At 46.2% G+C, this 18,013-nt stretch overlaps 1 protein-coding gene across 1 annotated transcript in view; it reads right to left on the bottom strand.

Moving 5' to 3' along the window:
* Ptgfrn (prostaglandin F2 receptor inhibitor) overlaps positions 1–18,013 on the bottom strand; it is a 69,119-nt gene that overhangs the window by 14,050 nt on the left and 37,056 nt on the right. Inside the window, exons 5-6 of the mRNA XM_028753024.1 lie at positions 6,457–6,882; positions 2,082–2,501 (exon numbers count right to left, since the gene is read on the bottom strand). Coding sequence (XP_028608857.1) covers positions 2,082–2,501; positions 6,457–6,882 — 846 coding nt within the window. The remainder of the gene's footprint in view (positions 1–2,081; positions 2,502–6,456; positions 6,883–18,013) is intronic.

Genomic DNA, 18,013 nt, shown 5'->3' with positions numbered 1-18,013 from the left:
CATAGACAGGTGTGTCAGGGCCTAGTGACACACATACATAGACAGGTATGGCAGAGCCTAGTGACACACACAGATAGGTATGCCCTGATGTGTCAGAACCTAGCATATAGATAGACAGGTATGTCTAGGTGTGTCAGAGCCTAGGGAGTCATCCATAAGAGTGAAATATTTCCACTTGAGAACATACACCTTATAGCTACGCAGTCTATAATGTGGGCCTTTCTTCCTTATAATGTGATAATATTCTAGTTGCTAAAGATAAATTCATTTCTTAGTGAACATAGTGTGCCCCAGCCCTCAGGGCGGTGAACTAGGATCTGAGAGACCTGGAAGAGAGAACTGGGGGACAGGGGTATGCAAAGAACCATGACTTTGTCTATAGTCTGATCAAACCGCTATTTTAATTTTTTCACACAGGGGTTATATACGCATAGAGGCAGGGTGTGGGGAGGGGGATGATGCAGGAGTGTAGGTGTTCTCAGGGGGAATACAGATATCTTCCAGAACAGAGTTTTGGCTGGGTGAAGAAGCAAGGTGGAACAGGTCACTATGACTGTCCATAAGATCTATGATTCATTTGTTCTTATCCAAGCTGGCACTTTCTACCAGGGCTATCTATCCACAAGGTCTATGACTACTTGTTCTTATCCAGGCTGGTAGTTTTCCACCAAGGCTCCCAGTCCACAAGGTCTATAGCTATCTGTTCTAGGGACAGTGTTTTCCCACAGAGACCAAGACTTTGTGTCAATAGGCATGTATGGCTGACTTACGCCTATGGCTGACTTAGGCCTTCAGTGTATAAGCAAGGTTGCTCCCAACAATAGTGAAGAACAAAGATTAATATCATGAATAATGATTCTTATGAAACCAAACCAACAGACTCACCAATACCACAGCACTGCAGCAACTTTGGTGATGCTCAATTATAGGAAGTTCATGCAATCCAAAACTGAGGAGCAGAGTAAGGCTGAGAGTCATCCTGTGTAGAAATGCTACTGAGAGTGGCACTCAGCTACAGTCACACCTGCAGTCCTGGAGTAGAAAGCCAGGAAACCAGACATGGCCCAGGCTCTAGCCCCGAACCATCCACTGTGACAAGCCATGTTCATTTCTCTCCACTAAGTTCCCTCAAGTCTGAACTATGAGTTCCACACTTTCTTTTTAAAAATCCATTTACAAAAAAAAAAAAAAAAAAACAACCAGACCAAAAAAAAAAAATTGTACATTGAGTGTTCATGACAGAATCACAACAGTGGGGAACTGGACACACCCTGTCTGTCATCAGATGAAATGATAAAGTGTGACCCAAGCATGTCATGGGATAGCACTCAGTCGTAAAAATCAACAAGAAGCATGGGGCAACATGGGTGATGTTTGCAAACACCATGCTCAGTTAAGCCAGACACCAAGATGACATACGTGTGATGTATATACAGTACAGAGAAATCCATACACAGACGGCAGAGTGGGTGCTGGGGTGGGAGGCAGACCTGGTGGTTAAGGGGTCTGAGTTTCATTTTAGTGCTACAGGATTATTCTAAAATTGACTATTGGGGATGGATGGTGGCACAATCCTGAGAATATACGAAAAGCCATAGAGTTATGGACCTTAAATGGATAAACTACATGGTATATGAATTCTACTTCACAAACTCTTTGAAAAGGGAAGGACAGGAGCTTGGGAGACAATATGATATGGAAGAGTGATTGCTGCCTAATAATGAGTACCTGGGTTCAAATCCCTAGCACCCACATAAAAAGCTATGCCTACATATGCCCACATATGCCTATGACCCAGAGCTGTGTGGTGGCAGTGGTGGGGAGACAGACAGAAGGATCCCTGGGCTTTCTGGCCATCAGCCTAGCTCCAGGCTCAGTGGGAAACTGTCTCAAGGGAATAAGGCAGAGTGACAGAGCAAGACACCTGACATCACCTTCTAGCAAAATCACACATGTGCACATAAGCCACATACATATACCACTCACACATTCACAAAAACGAACAAATTATAAGGACCCTTGATTAAAATGTTAAGGTTTGTCTCAGATCAGTCTATGATTTCATAGTGCTCTCTGCTCACCTGAGGTTTGGAAGTCAATCTCAATAGGATTGGAGAGACTGGTCGCTGCCTCTCGCCACAAGCTGCCCCCAATAGGAGACCAGGCTGTCACCATGCAGCGGTACAGGCCCGCATCCGAGACCTGAGTCTGGTACATTCGATATCGGAACTCATCCTCCTGAACCTTCTCTAACACAACGCCGTCCACCCGAGACGCATCGGTCCAGTTCTCCAGCTTCACCACAGAATCCTGGTCCAGAGAGATGATGTACTTGGTTTCATTGGGACTGGAGAGGTCCCCAACAGGCTTCTCAGCCGTGATGAGAACAGAGTATCGTGGTGACTTAATATTCTTGGAAGACACTTTGCAAGTCATCTCAAATGTATTCCCTGCAGCGAAGAAAGGCTTTGGCTGCCGTGCCTTCACCACGAGCACAGAATCTGGAATAAAGAATCAGAAGTGGGCCATTTTCAACAGACGTGGTTAAAATGGATATGCATCTAAAAATCAAAGCATCCAGGAAACAGGGATTTACTTGCAATCTGCCACACAATAACACTAAGGAAAATGTGAAAACTTCCAAAGAAAATAACGTGTCTGTGAACAGGCTGAAAACTGCCCCAGGGGAAGCAGCGGTCGGAAGGGATCCGAGGGGTAATGGACAGTTAAAGTGTGAACTGGAGGAACTTCAAACCCTCAGATGTGTCACTGAGAGAACTTAGAGCTAAGATGGTGCCTCTCAAGATCCAGAGAGCAGGGAAGATAGGCTAGGCTAGCCACAGCACAGCCTTCTCTACTTAGTGCCAGGGTAGTAGATCTTCTTGAGCTAGCTGGTGTGGAAGCTTGGCTCGTCTCTGTCTAACCCTATATCAATTACAATAGATATGACTATAATATAATAAATACATCTGCAGACATGGCCACCTCCACCTGGCTTACACTTCTAACTACAGAGATATAGTTTTCAGAATTTTGGGCCAATGTCTACGACTACACTACAAGTGCGTTTGCATGTTCTTTTAGTTTCTCCATCAAATACTCATCCCTAACATGTACATATTAGATTTCACCAATCACAAAGGCACAAAGTCAGGCATGTGTGGAAGGTACCCCATTTCTTAAAAAGAACTTTTAATACAATAATTAACCCCAAAAATCTATTCAGTCATGAATGTTATGCTGTGATTTGGGGAGCAGTCTGTCCTGTCAAACCCAGCAGCACAACACGTGTGATACACCATCTTCAGAGAGATGACGGTTTCTGAGGTTCTACCGAGCCAGCCACATTTGTTCTTGACTCTCCTTTGAGTTTGGTCATCCACTCGTGAATTAAACATAGTTACTAACAGTCTTCATATCACAGGCACTGGGAATAAAATAGTAAAGGTCCAGGAACCTTCACTTTATATACTAGTGGAGGAAGACAAGTAGATAAAACTCGTAGTGTGGTTAGACTGTAAACATGTAAGAACAACCACAGAAGACAAATGACAAAAAAGAGAAAGTGTAGGACTGTATAAGAGAAAGGGGACAGAGTTATAGACAGAGTGGCCCAGAATAGTCCCACCAAGATGCTAGCATTTGACTAAGCACCCAAGGGAGGTGGGAAAGCTTTCTAGGCAGAATCGACAGCAAATAGTGAGCTACCGAGTTTGTCAGGTGGTGAGGGGAACAACGGGAAGGACAGAGGAGCTCAGCAGAGTGGGCAGAAGGGAGAACTATGGGGGAGGATGACAGTCTACAGAGGACACTCAAGGCCACTGAGAGGACTATGGGTTCTGCTCCGAGATAGAGAATCTGTGAAGGTATAGAGGGGAAGAATTTCACCTCTGATTAGATGTTAAGGGTGTGGCTAAGGGTGGAAGCAAGGAGACCAGACAGGAAGCAGGTGATGTAAACATAGGTGAGAGATTAACACTGGTTCATAAGAGTGAAGCATGAGAGGCTATTAGACTCCAAACCGGTCTCAAGAAGTTAGAATTTGGCATGGTGGTGTCTGTAGTCCCAGTACTTGGGAGATAGCGGCAGGAAGATCGGAGCTCAAAGTCATCTCTGACAACACAGTGAGTCTGAGGATGACAGGGCCACATGAGACCTTGCCTCTAAGAACAAAACAGGCCCTCAATAAATCAAACAACCAAAAAGGGAAGTTAGGGGTCATGGTGCGGCTGGCTTGCATAAGGTTCTGCTTCAATCCCTAGCAGTTAAACAAAATAAAGCAAAACAAAACAAAAGGAAAAAAAAATGAGGAGTCAGAGGTAAAGGTTTTAGGTCAGCAACTAAAGGTGGAAGAAGATGGGTGGTAGAGACCAGAGGCTCTATTTTGGACAGAAACTTAAGAGCTGCTTGCTAGGGAAGAAGTGAATCAGTGAATCTGGAGCTCTAGAACATGCTGGGACACAGGCACAGTTGGGAGTCAGTCACTGATGTGTCGTGTGAAGATAATGCTGAGTGAGTTAAGCAGGAGTTCAGGGACTGTGTCCTCATGTGTCCCGAGTGGGGAATGGGGGAATGAGTAGGAAGCAGTAGCTAGGCTGAGGTGCAGCAGCCAGTGAGGAAGGAAACAGGTCTGGAAAAGGCATTCCACAAGCCGTAAGGGAAAGGCCAAAGCATTCCTACAAGGGAGAATTGTCCTGGCCCAGGAAGGAAACTGACAAACAGGGTTCTGTAGTGTGTTGATCTCTGGCGATATTAATATGTGCATTGTAAGGGGTTGGGGGAGAAATGGAGGAGAAGCAAGAGATATTAAATATAGTTAAATCAAATCTACTGCTATAAAAGGGCGGAGTAGTGGGCAGGGTTGTAAGAAACAGAATGATGAAGGAAGAAGATAGACCAAAAACAGTTTCTCTAACAGCAATGTTAACAGGACGATGGAAAAGGACCAGAGAAGAGAGAATACTGAAGATATAAGTGAAGACATAAGAGAGAGGGCCATGTGTCTGAGCTGTTAGAGGGGCTAACCTCTGCTAAGACATAGGGTGAGTAACAGGCTCAATGCTGAGCATGGCAGATGTAAGTTCTCCTTTGACTGTCTTTGTATAGGGGATGGAGAAGAAGGGCCAGGAGCTGAAAGAGGCTGGGGGAGGAGGTTTTCAGAGAGAGCAGGTGGCATGCAATTATCACTTAGGAGAGTGGGGAAGTAAACACACGAAGGAAACCAGAATGACTCTCAATGTTGAGAGCCCACGTGACAGAAGGGATTGGAAATCTGAAGTGAGACCTTCACCGTTGGAAAGTTATTTCCTTCAACTACATCTAGCTCGGCATATATGCAGCCAAAGCGACAGCAAAGTTGGCATTGAATTAGGTTGTGTTTTAAGCAGAATGTAAGGTAGGCCAAGCCAGGGAAGACAGTTAAGAATGCAAAGAAGGGACATGATTGGCTGGGAACTTAGGCTAGATATCAGTAAATGATCAAACTCTCCTTACCCCCAGTCCTGGATGTGTATCAGGAGGGGCGGCAACAGGTGCATGTTGGACTTCCTGGTTAAGAGCAATGTGAAGACCCAGGAAGAAGGAAGGACAATGGTAGAAGACAGAACCTATAGGGCTGAAGCACTAAAGGGAATGATCTGGGGAGACTGTGGGCTTAGAGAACTAGACCATGACACTGGGCTATGGAGGGCTGGGTTTCAGTTATCGAAGTGAATGGGTCCAGATGAACAGAATTGAGAGTGAAAGACTGAAAAGGACAGAGGACGTGTCTTAGAGACAAAGGCAGGGGGTGAGAATGAAGGCCTTGTCTACACCAGGGTCCTCCACAGTGGCCCCTCTAGAGGATTCAATTACAATGTCCAGACTGCACACACCTCAGACCAACTTAAATGTAATTTCTACAGGGATCCTTTCTTTTTGAAAGCTCCCAGGAAGATTTCAACACAGTGAGCCAGACAGGAGCCATAACAGAGTGGCTATGAAACCAAGGCAAGCAGTTCCAACAGATGAGATCAAGGGGTCAATCAGGATGAGTGACAAGGGAAAGAGGTATGGCCCTGGGCAGGGAGGGGTCTTTCGGGACTAGGGGGAAATGGTAGAAACTGCAGAAGAACAAAGGGGATGGGGTGCCTGATTCCTTTATGCCCAGCTATTCAAGGAATGTGAGAAGAAAATACGACCACTGAGGTGGGTTGTGGGACAACTATCCTCAGAGAGGAGGCTGGCAACCAAAAGAAAGAAAAAGCACAATGGGGTTCAGGAAATACAAGGCTTTGTTAAGGACATTGAGTGGCAGAGGCCCTTTCCTCCTGGCCTGGGGACAGGGGGCCATGTGGTTCCAGCTCCCAGTGTATGAGCACAGACTTCTAGTGTGAGTAGAGGGAGGGGTAACTGACACAAACACAGATGACTTAAGAAACTAAACCAAAACTGAACAATGGCAGATGATGTTCCCACCTTCTGAGGCCCAGAATATGTTGACAGGCTTGGAGAAGACGTCTTTACTCTTCACCCAACTGTTGTTCCTCTGCCTGGTCCAGGCAGACACGACACAGTAATAATTTCCCCTATCTTCCTCCGTAGTCCTTTGGATCCGGAAATTGAATGTGTCTGTGTGCTCCTTAGAAAAAATGAACTCTCCGTCCTGGGCCCGCTGCTTGCTTCTCTCTCCATATCTCAGAGTCCAGTCCCCGTCCATGACCGCGAGCAGCTCACTGGCCACCACGTCGTCATTGCGACGGTTCATTCTATAGTACCAGGACACAGTAAGTCGGACACCGGCCTCCACACGCCTCATGTCAATCACCCGGCATTGCAGTTCTGTGGGGTCGTCTGAAAACCCAGGCACCTTAGAAGCATTTAGGTAGACCTGGTATTCTGGTTCTGAAGTAGGGAAAGAGAAAACACAGCAACATAAGAATTGTCCAGGACCATTTGCACTCCAACAAATCCTCCATCCTATCAACTTCTGGAAAAAAAAAAAATCAAGTCTTTGTGTTGAGCAGGAAGGACCTTGTAAGAGTATTTCTCAAAGCCTGTAAATCACTTCTTCCTGTATCTGCCTTAAGAAAATTTCCAAGGTGCCTCAGAAGTTAAGAACACTGGCTACTCTCGCTGAGGACCTGGGTTCAGCTCCCAAAACCTACAAGGCAATCACAACCATCTCTAACTCCAGTTCCAGGGGATCCAATACCCTCTTATAGCCCCAGAAGACACTGTACACACGTGGTGCAGACATACATGCAGGCAAAATACCCGTACATCTTAAAAAATAAGATTAAATGAGGGAGGGAGGGAGGGAGGGAGGGAGGGAGGGAGGTGCCAAGGCCAGAAGCCAAATATTCTGGGTCATAAGCCAAACTTTGCACAGGACAAGGGGAAGTTAACAGGTGATCCAGGAGGCTGGAGTCGTTGAGAAAGATCTCAGAAACTTAAGTATTCCCATTCTATCATGATTTTCTCTGGGATACCAAGCAAGTCCACAGACCTCTGAAGCTCCCACTGGAGCAGTAATGCAAAGTTCTAACCTAAAGAATAACGTACAATCTGAGGCCCACCAGTCCCACCAGGACTCGGGTTCCTGCCACCCCTGGCTAAGCCACAAACGCAAGGCCCCTGGTCCTCATTTGCACAGATATTCTTAACCTCATTTGAATCTGTATTCAGTCAGTCAACACCCCCTCACTTAAGACTCCGCAAAAGGATGTTCTTTCCACTGCCACAAATAACTCACCCTGTATCTCTGCCAACCATGAAACCATCACATAGGGAACCTGGCCCTGGCAAGTCTGCTCAATACCACCACCCACCTCTCTACTGTATTTCTACGTTAGGATCTTCACTGGCTGCAGCCTCGTCTACACTCGCCTCCTTAAGGAGGCAGTACTAGAACCCTTTGATAGCCTTCCTTCCTCCCCCTCCCCTATTCCTCTCACCCCTATTCATGAGGCTCTCCATCCACCATAATGGCTGATGCCCTTGTGGTGAACTGCACTCGAGAGACTCTGCAAGCCTCACGTCACTGGGATGGCGCTCTTTCTGAGCTCTCATATGTCTTCCCTACACCAGTCACTTTCTGAAACTCTTTTTTGCTAGAGAGTCTCAACCCCCAAATCCTGGAGCCCAGTAGGTACTGGATATCAGCTCCCTGTGCTGATGGTACAGTCACTAGAAAAGTATATTTTTTTTAGTTCCGAGCACTTTGCCTTGTATGAGAAGTCAGTCTACTTTAACCGAGCCCTCCACCTTCCAGTGCTCTTTCTCTCCATCACCGTTAGCAGTTTTGTTTTATTTCTTGCTGCTTTTATTTATGACTCACACAGATTATAAACTGCTGAGGTCAAGGAACTGTTCTTTTGTGATTTACACTTCTAATGAAATTTATAACATTGTGACTTCTCCAAGAATGATTCACAGGGCTAGGAAATGGAAAAACTCAAACTCTAAGTCTCTCAAACGTTTCTCTTCACAAGTATTTAACTGAGAGGAGATTGGGCTTCACCGTAGAGGTGAACTCACAGGCAGGCCCTTGCCAAACGGTCACGGTGAAGTGGCAACTGGCATATTAGAGAACATAAGGGGAGCTCAGAAGAAAAGTGCCACCACTGGGGACTCTGAAGCTTCAGAGCATTCCACATATTGGGAACCATAGTGGGAGGAGGGTGTGTGGCGAGCAGAGAACCTCAGGTAATATGGAATGGGTACACAGAGGAAGGCTGGCTGACAAGGGGTTGTAATATGGGTTTCCTGCAAGTGTGGAGGAGGCTTGAAGCTAGTGAAATAGAAATGTGACACACAGCTACCCTGAACCCTGCACTTAACCTTAACCTAATGATGGTTGCCATTAACAGACCTCTGTGTACCTTCAGTTTGATATGGGTAACACTGTCTGGTGCTATGGTCTCAACCTGTACACTACCTCATGAGGCCATGAAGAGCAATGAAGAAGGTCTGCGGTGCTGACCTGCCGGAGGTCAGCAAGCAGACGGTGTACTAACCCTGCATCCGCCACTGACCTGCAGGCAATCTTTACCACACTTCTTAAGCTCTCTGGTGCCTATCTGTAGTGATGCAGACAGTGACCACAACTACATGCTCCTACCCTCACCACAAGGACTGAGAATTAGAACATACACAAAGTGGGCTGGACAGGAGGCTCGGCAAATAAAAGTAATAGTTGTGCAAGACTGGACGACCTGAGTTCAATCTCCAGAGCCCACATGAAAAGCTTGGTGTGCTCATCTATAATTCCAGCATGTATATAGCAAGATAGGAGGCAGAGACAGGAGACTTACCTGGAAACTAACGGGCCTGCAAGCCTGGAGTACACAACATGGCAGAAACAGCAGAGAGCCTGCCTTGACAAGGCGGAAGGAGAGAACTCCACAGATGCTCTCTAACCTCCACATATATACCGAGGCAGGACTGGGCTTGTACCCTCCCCTCAACACAAGTAATACAGTAACAAAAATGTGCTTACTTTGGTTCCTGGAGCACACTGGGGGAGGTGTAGGAAGGCACACTCCACCATGAGTAAAAGTACATACACTACTTATCACAATGCCCATTTCATGTCCAGAAGGAAGACCTTTAAAGGGCAAGTAACTTCCTCACTGGCTCACAAGTGGGAGGTCTGGTCCCAGGGCTGAAAGGGATCCTACCTTTCAAGACAAACATCTCTCTGGAGCCAAACCCATTCTCCTCCAAACTGTACAGTTTCTAAGCTCTAAGCTCCGCTGCTTGACGGGACACTTTTCAGGACACTGAAGATGTAGCTGTGTTGGGAATGACACTGTCAATTACTGCCACAGGGACCATGACCAGAGGACATCTTCCTGTGGGCCTGAAGCTGAGTCCACCTGATTCATGAAACTGAGATGCCCAGACGCTGTCCTTAGGACTTCTGTTTGCTAAAAGATTATGTACTTTCTAATAACAAACCCTTCTTTCATGGTTTACTTCCACCCAAAGGCACTTTCTTACAAAGTGACACCTTGTAAAGGCTGTTAAAATGACGATGATTGACAGACAGGAGATGCTCATCGCTGCACTGCTCACAGGAGCCTAGGAGGAGGAGGGAGTCGACCTAAGCATCTGTCAACAGATGAATGGAGAAAGACAACACAGGACACACATGCATGCACGCCCAAGCCTGGAAGATGCTGTGTTAATCAAAACAAGACAGACCGAAAGACAAATGCCTCATGGAACTTAAAACAGTCAAACTCAGAGCATCAAAACGTAAAATGGAAGCTCTCAGAGGCTGGGGCAGGGGAGGGCCAAAGGATGTCAAAGGAAGTCAGACTTCTGCTGGGCGGTCAGTAAGTCCAAAAAGTCCATTTACAACATGGTGACTGCTCTTAAAGGTGCTTGAGAACTGCTAAGAGAAGGAATTGTAAATGTTCTTACCACAAAAGGAATAAGCTACTCATTGGTAACAAATATGCTGACTAGCTTAATTTAGCCAGTCCACTCCCCATACATATCAAGCACCAGGATGTACACCAGACAGGCACACACACACAATGTTAAGCCAGATGTGGTATGTATACTTTTAATTCCAGCACTCCAGGATCCCTGTGAGTTCAAGGCTAGCCAAGTCTACATAGTGAGTTCTAGGCCAGACAGTTAAATGGTGAGGCCCTGTTTCAAAAACAAAGACAAAACCAAAACCACACACACATAGACATGTATACAACACAGATACACATGTATAATATATATGTGTACAATTTTAATTGGTCAATTAGTTAAATGAAAAAAAAAAGATGACAAAGAAGTAGAAACATGACTGACCTCTGTCCTACTGTCTTTTCCTCCTCCACCCCTACTCCCCCTGACCCCCTCATCCCTGGCTATGACCCAAAACTCATTCACTCAGGGTCTTCCAACCCAACTGGTGCCCTGCTCTGCCCCAATTCTTTCTTAGACTTCACAACCCACCACAGTTGTAGAGCTGTGTCAGCATATGGCTTGGGGCTTCACATCATTTTAAGTGTCACCAGGTCACAATGTAATCCACCTCAGTCCTCAACTTCCCTGACCAGCACGCACACAGAGGAAGACACAGCTGGCACCACTCCAAAGTAGCACAGCCAAACACTCTCAAGTCTCCACTGACTTCCTAGGATTGCATTCCTGGCTACCCCAGCATGTGACGTACCCCATCTTCCACCTTCCCTCTTCCCTCTTGCCCACGTACCCCGAGAAAGTAAGCCCCATGCATTCTGCCTCCTCTGTGTCCTGGAAGTCACTCTTCCATTACTGGCCTGATGTACGGCAGTTAAGAATGAAATCTCAGGGACCGCCATTCTCACTGTAGCCCTCACTGCCTCCGGCAACACTAGCATGGCTTCCCAGTGGCCTCGAAACTGACACACGTGGCAAGTCATAGCCTGTTCACCTCCAGGCCCTCATCTTACATGTTCAGTTCAGAATACATACTCCAGCCTTCACCATCTGAACCCAACCCAACCCCAATACTACTGCCTCTCCATTCTCTCAGCTCCCCATTTCTGCCGTTCCCTGTTATACCCTCTAGCTCATCACCAAGCCACAGACTCAGCATGCTGTTGAGGAAAAGAGCTGAAGAGATTCTCTCACTCTACACCACTCTCCATCCTGAAAGGGCTTTGTTTCTCTCCTGTGAATCCAGGAGGTGGGGAGGGCATGACACAGAAGGGCTGTAGAACATTCGTGGCTGAGTCTTAAGAGGCTACCATTGGCACAATAGGAAAATGATTCTTAGCTTCACCTCCACCATGAAAAGCCCCAGACTGAATGCACAGTGGGTTCTTGGCTTGTGAAATGTCAAGAATGCAGGTTCCTTTGAGCTGTCTACCACACCTCTGCGAGTCAATTTCAGATGAACACTCCCAGAGAAGACAGGCTGCTGCTTATGACATCAGAGTGAAGGGAGTCAGGGCGTGGAGCCCTGTTTTGTTTCTGATTTGTGCATGTGCAGAAGATGACCCTTTATGTTGCTTTACAATTCTGAGCATAGTTTGTGGAGGGTGTCTTTCTCTACGCTTCTAGCACACACCCTTATCTTTGTGGCCTCACCTTGGCAACACAGAATGCCTCCTCACAACTCCCTCGGCACACTGTCAAATATCCCCATTTCTCAGTCACAAAGTGTTCAGCAGAGATCCTACCACCTGCCAGGCCCCTCAATCTCTGAAGATTTTACTAGAACACTGCCTTGAACTTCTGTTATTTGTATGTACAGCTCATGGAATCTTCTAGGACTTTTTCCAAGGCTACTCGAGCATCTATCTGCACATGCTATGCATAAAACACCTTCTATATCAAAGACATTAGCATACTGGCTGAATTGGACTAAATTTAATATTTTGCATAAAAATGTTCATTTTGGCATAGTATTTCACCACTGATTACTGCTACAGTCTGCCTGATCTCATCAGGAAATCAGCTAAGGATGCAAGGAGGGTTACGTTTGAAAATGCTCATCAGTCAAGATGCATCCTCAAGCACTCAGTGGTAAATGGTATCTGGAGGCTGTGTGAGGTAGTACATGCCTGCAGCTCCATCATGTGAGGCAGCGGCCAGAGGGTGCTGAGTTCAAGGCCAGTCTGAGCTACACAGAGAAAGAACTCGTCTCACAAAAGAAAAGATACGGCCTCTCAAGTATGTTTTATGCTCTTGTAGATTAAAAAGTGTGTGTGAGAGAGTTGAAATCAGATACGATACTTGTAGTTAAGGCTGGTGATTATTTCTTCTACTTCGAATGTTTGTAAATTTGTTTTGAAAAGCTGAAAACAAACAACCACCCACGCTATCAGCTCTCTCGGAACACAGAGCTGTGTCAAGCCGAGCAAGGAGCACGTGAGAATAAAGGCCTGCTTTCTAATCTGGGTACCAGGTCCACACCTGCTTGGATACACACTCTCTCCAAAGCTAAAGGTTCGCAGGTGACCCTCCTCAGAAGAAAGATTCTACTAGAAACATGAATCATTAAATGTCTTTGTCACAAGTTTCAAAACAATGAAAAACCTTGAGAATCACTGGCTAAGTTACAGACTGCAGTTATTTCCTGCCTATTGTTTCCAGGGACCACCTGCTTTTCCTAGTGTGTCCGCAAGGTATACAGATGCCCTTCGCTTACTCTGACAAGTCTATAAAGAAGGTATATAGCTTATCCTCACTCTGCAATAACAATAGTGACAATCAGCATTTTCAGAGGGCTTTCTAGATGCCAGACAGCAGGCCATAATACTTTCTTGGAATCTGGCTTACTCTCTACAACAACGTTTTAGGGTTAGTATTATTTTTGTGTATGTTTTAAATGACAAGCAAAAATGAAGCCCAAGGAGCTGAGTTAGAGGATTTTTGCATAGAGTATGAGCAGAATTGCACAGGGGACTTTTTATTTAGGTGATCTGGCTCCCAACCCGAACTACCTGGACAGATTTGTCCAACCTCTGCAATATCAAGACTTTCTTGGCCTGCCCCCTCCCAGAAGCTCAGAGTGATACTATCAGAGAAGCTCTGACACCCTCCCCCTCCTCCCACTGCATTCCAGGACTCATGTTTTAACCCCCTCTCCAACTGTAACCTTGTATAGATAGCTAAGGTGGGGAAAGGGTAGAGGGCACAGTTAGAAAGACCAGGAAGTGCACTCCACTTCTGTGACCCTTGAAACGGACAGGTACCTCAGAGTCTAACTGTCCAAGAGTTAGCACAGTCATTTGTATAATAAAGACTCTCTAATATTTAAACAGAGCTGGCTACAAATAAAGTCCTGTGGTGGGGGGATGGCTCTGCAGAGTCCAAGAGGAACAATAACCATGACAGAAGTTAGCATTAGCCATTTCATAGCAATACGGCCATTCAGATAGATTGCCTACGTTCCCTTCATCCTCACTTACTCCTCTCAGAGAGGGCCATAAATACCCAGAGCACAGGAGGAAGGGCTGGCTGTAACCCCCTCGGGACAGCACCTCTTGGGAATGCTACTTCCATTTTCCTATACACATTTTCCTGATTCTTCCATGCTAGTTTGGACCCAAACACATATTTCTACATTCTAACTGGCTAATAACTTGGCGAGGGAGACCCTCAAGCACCCACCACCACCACTACCACTACCACCACCACCACCACCACCACCAAGGAATGTATCAAGGATTTAACTGCGAAGTGCTGTGCCAAGCACATTATGCACTAAACCAAGAATGCCAAAGCCTACAAAGCAGAAATCCACTCAAGTCTCACTGACTCCAATACTCCACCACTCTACTGGAATAATCCTGGACAGGTACAGGCAATAGCCATGCTAAAACCACCATAGATGTAAACAGGATGCCCTACAGATGGCACAGAATGCCAGAGTGTCTACCAAGTACTTAGCAGATTAACAGGCTCCTTTTAAAGAAAAGATAATTACCTTCCTTGCTGGCACACTGCTGAAGAGGTGCCAGTTCTCCAGTGGTGAAGAATGCAAATCTACTCTTAGGACTGACCAGCAGAGATCAGCCCTGCCCCCCTCCCGCTCTTGCTCCTCCTCCTGTGTCCCGAGCCTTAGGAACCCTCTCTAATTAACAGAAGTCTGGTACTTAGGGCAGAGAGCTCAACCATAAACTGATTAGTATCCAACTCCTGCCAAGGGCTCGTTTAAGACATCTGATAGCACAGAGAGATGGCTTAAAATGTGCAGATTAACTGGCCATTCCGCTCAGCACTCTCTATTTCAGCCATACACTAAATTGGATGAACACAAAGCAACATTTGTTTCCTGAAGCAATTCAAGTTCTTTCGAGAGAGAAACTCCTTTCCACACTTACAATTCACACCCTCCGCTCTTAGAGAGTGTGGGCATAAGAAACATACATTTGAACAATCACTGAAGGACTTTGGTAAAAGAACAGTTGTGAGCACTGTCCATTAAATTATCCACTGTCCCCTCCCCCATGAAAAGGCATGGGATAAATTCAGTGCCAAGAAAAAGTTTGCCTCTCCAAAAGTTTATTGTTTCTTTCCTCAGACAACTAGATAAGCACATCTCTTTTTGTCTCAACTTCAAAACTCTATAAATTAGGTGTTCAAATGCAGCAACTAATTCATGCCAACCACTCAACTAACTCATCCCAAGCAATATCTATTCTTCGATTCTCTTTGCCTCTTTTGATCTTGATTATTTCTTTATGTCTGCTGCTTTGTTCTTCATTTTGCAAACCAACTTAGAGCTTTTCCTCCTTCAAAGGGGAACACAAATCTTAGCAAAAGGCCTTTCTCTCACCTTCTCTAAAAAAAAAAAAAAAAAAAAAAAAATCACCAGATCCAGATCCTCCTGCCTGCTGCAAAGGATTGTCACTTTTCAGACCATCAATAGTAGGCCCATGTAATGCAACGGACTAAGACGACCCCACCAGTTCCCACCCCATCATCAACTGGCACAGCAGCTCTGAAGATGAGAATGAGAACAGGAACGGCTCATCCTTAGGACTGGCTGTCTCAGGAGGTAAAGCTGACTTCCAAAGCCATTCTCCACATACGAGGACAATGCCTAGAACAGACTCAAGTCAGGCACCAACTCTAAGGCATCCCCAGTAAGAAGCAAGAACTAGCCAATGGGGGAGAGCCTCCTTTCCAAAGATGATTATAAGCACTTCCCACTTGACCATTTAATGCATGGAAAGTTCTCTGTCAGTGCCTGGAAAAGGTGTTCAATAAATGGTAATTAGAATTCTTAATATGTCAAGTGCAAACCGAGTGCTGTATCACATGTGCACAGGGATCCAGCTTTCTTAAGAACGCGCCTCTATGATAGCACTCCATATCATGTAACCCAGGATGATCTGTGTACTCAGCAGGTCATCTGTCTTCCTGGCTCTTTTTTTTTTTTTTGGTCACATCTTCATTATCCTCTATAGGCCCCAGTTGTGTGTGATGGAATGCACAAATTACATTTCTAGAGAAAATATGTAGGGTCAGCTGGCTGCCTCAGTTTCTGGGCAGAGAATGCAGTCTGCAGATTGTGACTAAAGGCCTGTGGCTGTACTCAGACCCGACTCGTCTCCTGACAAGCGTCCAAGCAGCTGCAAACCATGAGTCATAGACAGAGAACAGAGTGAAGACTTAAGAGGAAGAAAGAGAAGTACACAGTTGTTTTTATAATATTTACACTCCTGGTGAGCTCACAATTATGCAAGCGCCTCCGAATACTCTAAGCCATGGCCATGCCTGCACACAGTTCTGGCTTTATATTATCTGTATGCTGGGGCAGGCCTATTCTGTGTAAAGCATGAGGAAGGTCTGGGGCTCTAGATGTACTGGAGAGCTGCACTGAGATCTTTCACAGTGTCGCTGGCACTCCGCAGGAAAACAAGCGGCAGGACCCTTAGGATAATAAGGGAGCCTTTCCCACAGTTTAGCCTCTTTATTTCCTCTCAATCTCTGGAGAACACGTCACCAACAAATCCCTTCCAGTTACAAAGCCCATTCCCTCCCAGAGCTTGCCCCTGATGTCTGACAGTGCCTGTACTTCCCCCAGGGTATGCGGGATCAATACACCAGGACTTCAAAGAAGCCCTCAGAATTGGAGTGCAAGCAGAATTTTCAAAAAAAAAAAAAAAAAAAAAAATCCTGGAGCTAGGATTCAGAAGTTGGAGGGGAGAGGGAAGGGGAGAAAGCCAGAGTGGGGACTTGACAGCGCCACACAATGCACTAGGATCAGAGCTGTGAGACAGATTCAACTCCAGAGATGAAAACTCTTCTCTTGGTGCTGACAACATCTGTTTTATTTGGAAGGTTGCTAAGGAGAGTCCTGGCTGGGCCAACATTGTTCCAGCTCAGGACTTCACAGAGAGCCTCGAGCGCAGGCTCCTGACTGCAGGAATGAAAGCTCTCTAGATAAGCCTGCCCCTTTTGCTCTTTAGATATCAAAGCACCACTTTGCTCACAGGGCTAACATTCCCACACCCCGCTCACCCCTGTCTCAGTCCCAACTGGACTTTCCCTACTGTTTACTAAGGACGCTTCCCCTTGCACCCACTACCACTCATAAGTTCCCATGTGTTTATGAGCTCACCCTTGAGCCAGCATAGGACCTCTATGAAAGACTGAGAAGAACCACATAGGGGCTGGAGACATGCACATGTAGGAGGAGGGTTAGCATCAGACAGAGGATGAAGTCATTTATCCGCCTTTAAAGATTGGTGTTGCCTCCTTAATCAAAGAAAAATCAAATGTCCCCCAAGCCCTGTGAGGGCGGTGGAAGTGTGAGAGCTGACCACTGTGGAAATGGTGCAGGCGGGGGCCAGCCACACCTATCAGCCCCTCCCTCCCTCCCCCCCTCCCTCCCTCCCTCCCTCCCTCCCTCCCTCCCTCCCTCCCACCTAAGCTGAACTGCCACCGTCAGCCTTGATGAACAAGGGGAGCTACTACACCTTCCTCCCAGTGGGCAGGTGCACAGGAACAAAGACAAAGAACACTGCAGGAAACAGAGGTGAGGTCAAAGCCAGAAATCTCAGTAAGACAGGGCGAAGATATGGTAGGATCACATAATGATAAAGCAGGGACACCAGAGAGCAAACATGGTAAAGTGAGCACAGCAGGGAGGACACGGATGACAAAGTGAAGACACCAGGGAGCACGTAATGATAAAATGAGGACTTGTCAGGAAGCACACATGAAAACATGAGGACACACACCAAGGAGCACACATGACAAAATGAAGACCTGTCAGGGAGCACACATGAGGATGAGATGAGGATACACCAGTGGACATATGACATGTAGAACATGGCCACAATCACGTTTGTGATAAGGAAGGGCACTCCAGGGATCACATACACGACAGGTGGGATGACATAGTGAGGACACCAGTCATCTTCCCATGTTACAAGCTGCTATAAAACATGGGGTGACCAGCCTGGTCTACAGAGTGAGTTCCAGGACAGCCAGAACTACACAGAGAAACCCTGTCTCGAAAAACCAAAAAAAAAAAAAAAAACAACAAAAACAAAAACAAAAAAACCATGGGGTGAGGTGACAT

This window comes from Grammomys surdaster, unplaced genomic scaffold (assembly GCF_004785775.1).
Source record: "Grammomys surdaster isolate TR1022 unplaced genomic scaffold, NIH_TR_1.0 125941, whole genome shotgun sequence".
In the NCBI taxonomy this organism is placed as follows: domain Eukaryota; kingdom Metazoa; phylum Chordata; class Mammalia; order Rodentia; family Muridae; genus Grammomys; species Grammomys surdaster.
This window is presented reverse-complemented; position numbering and strand designations above follow the sequence as displayed.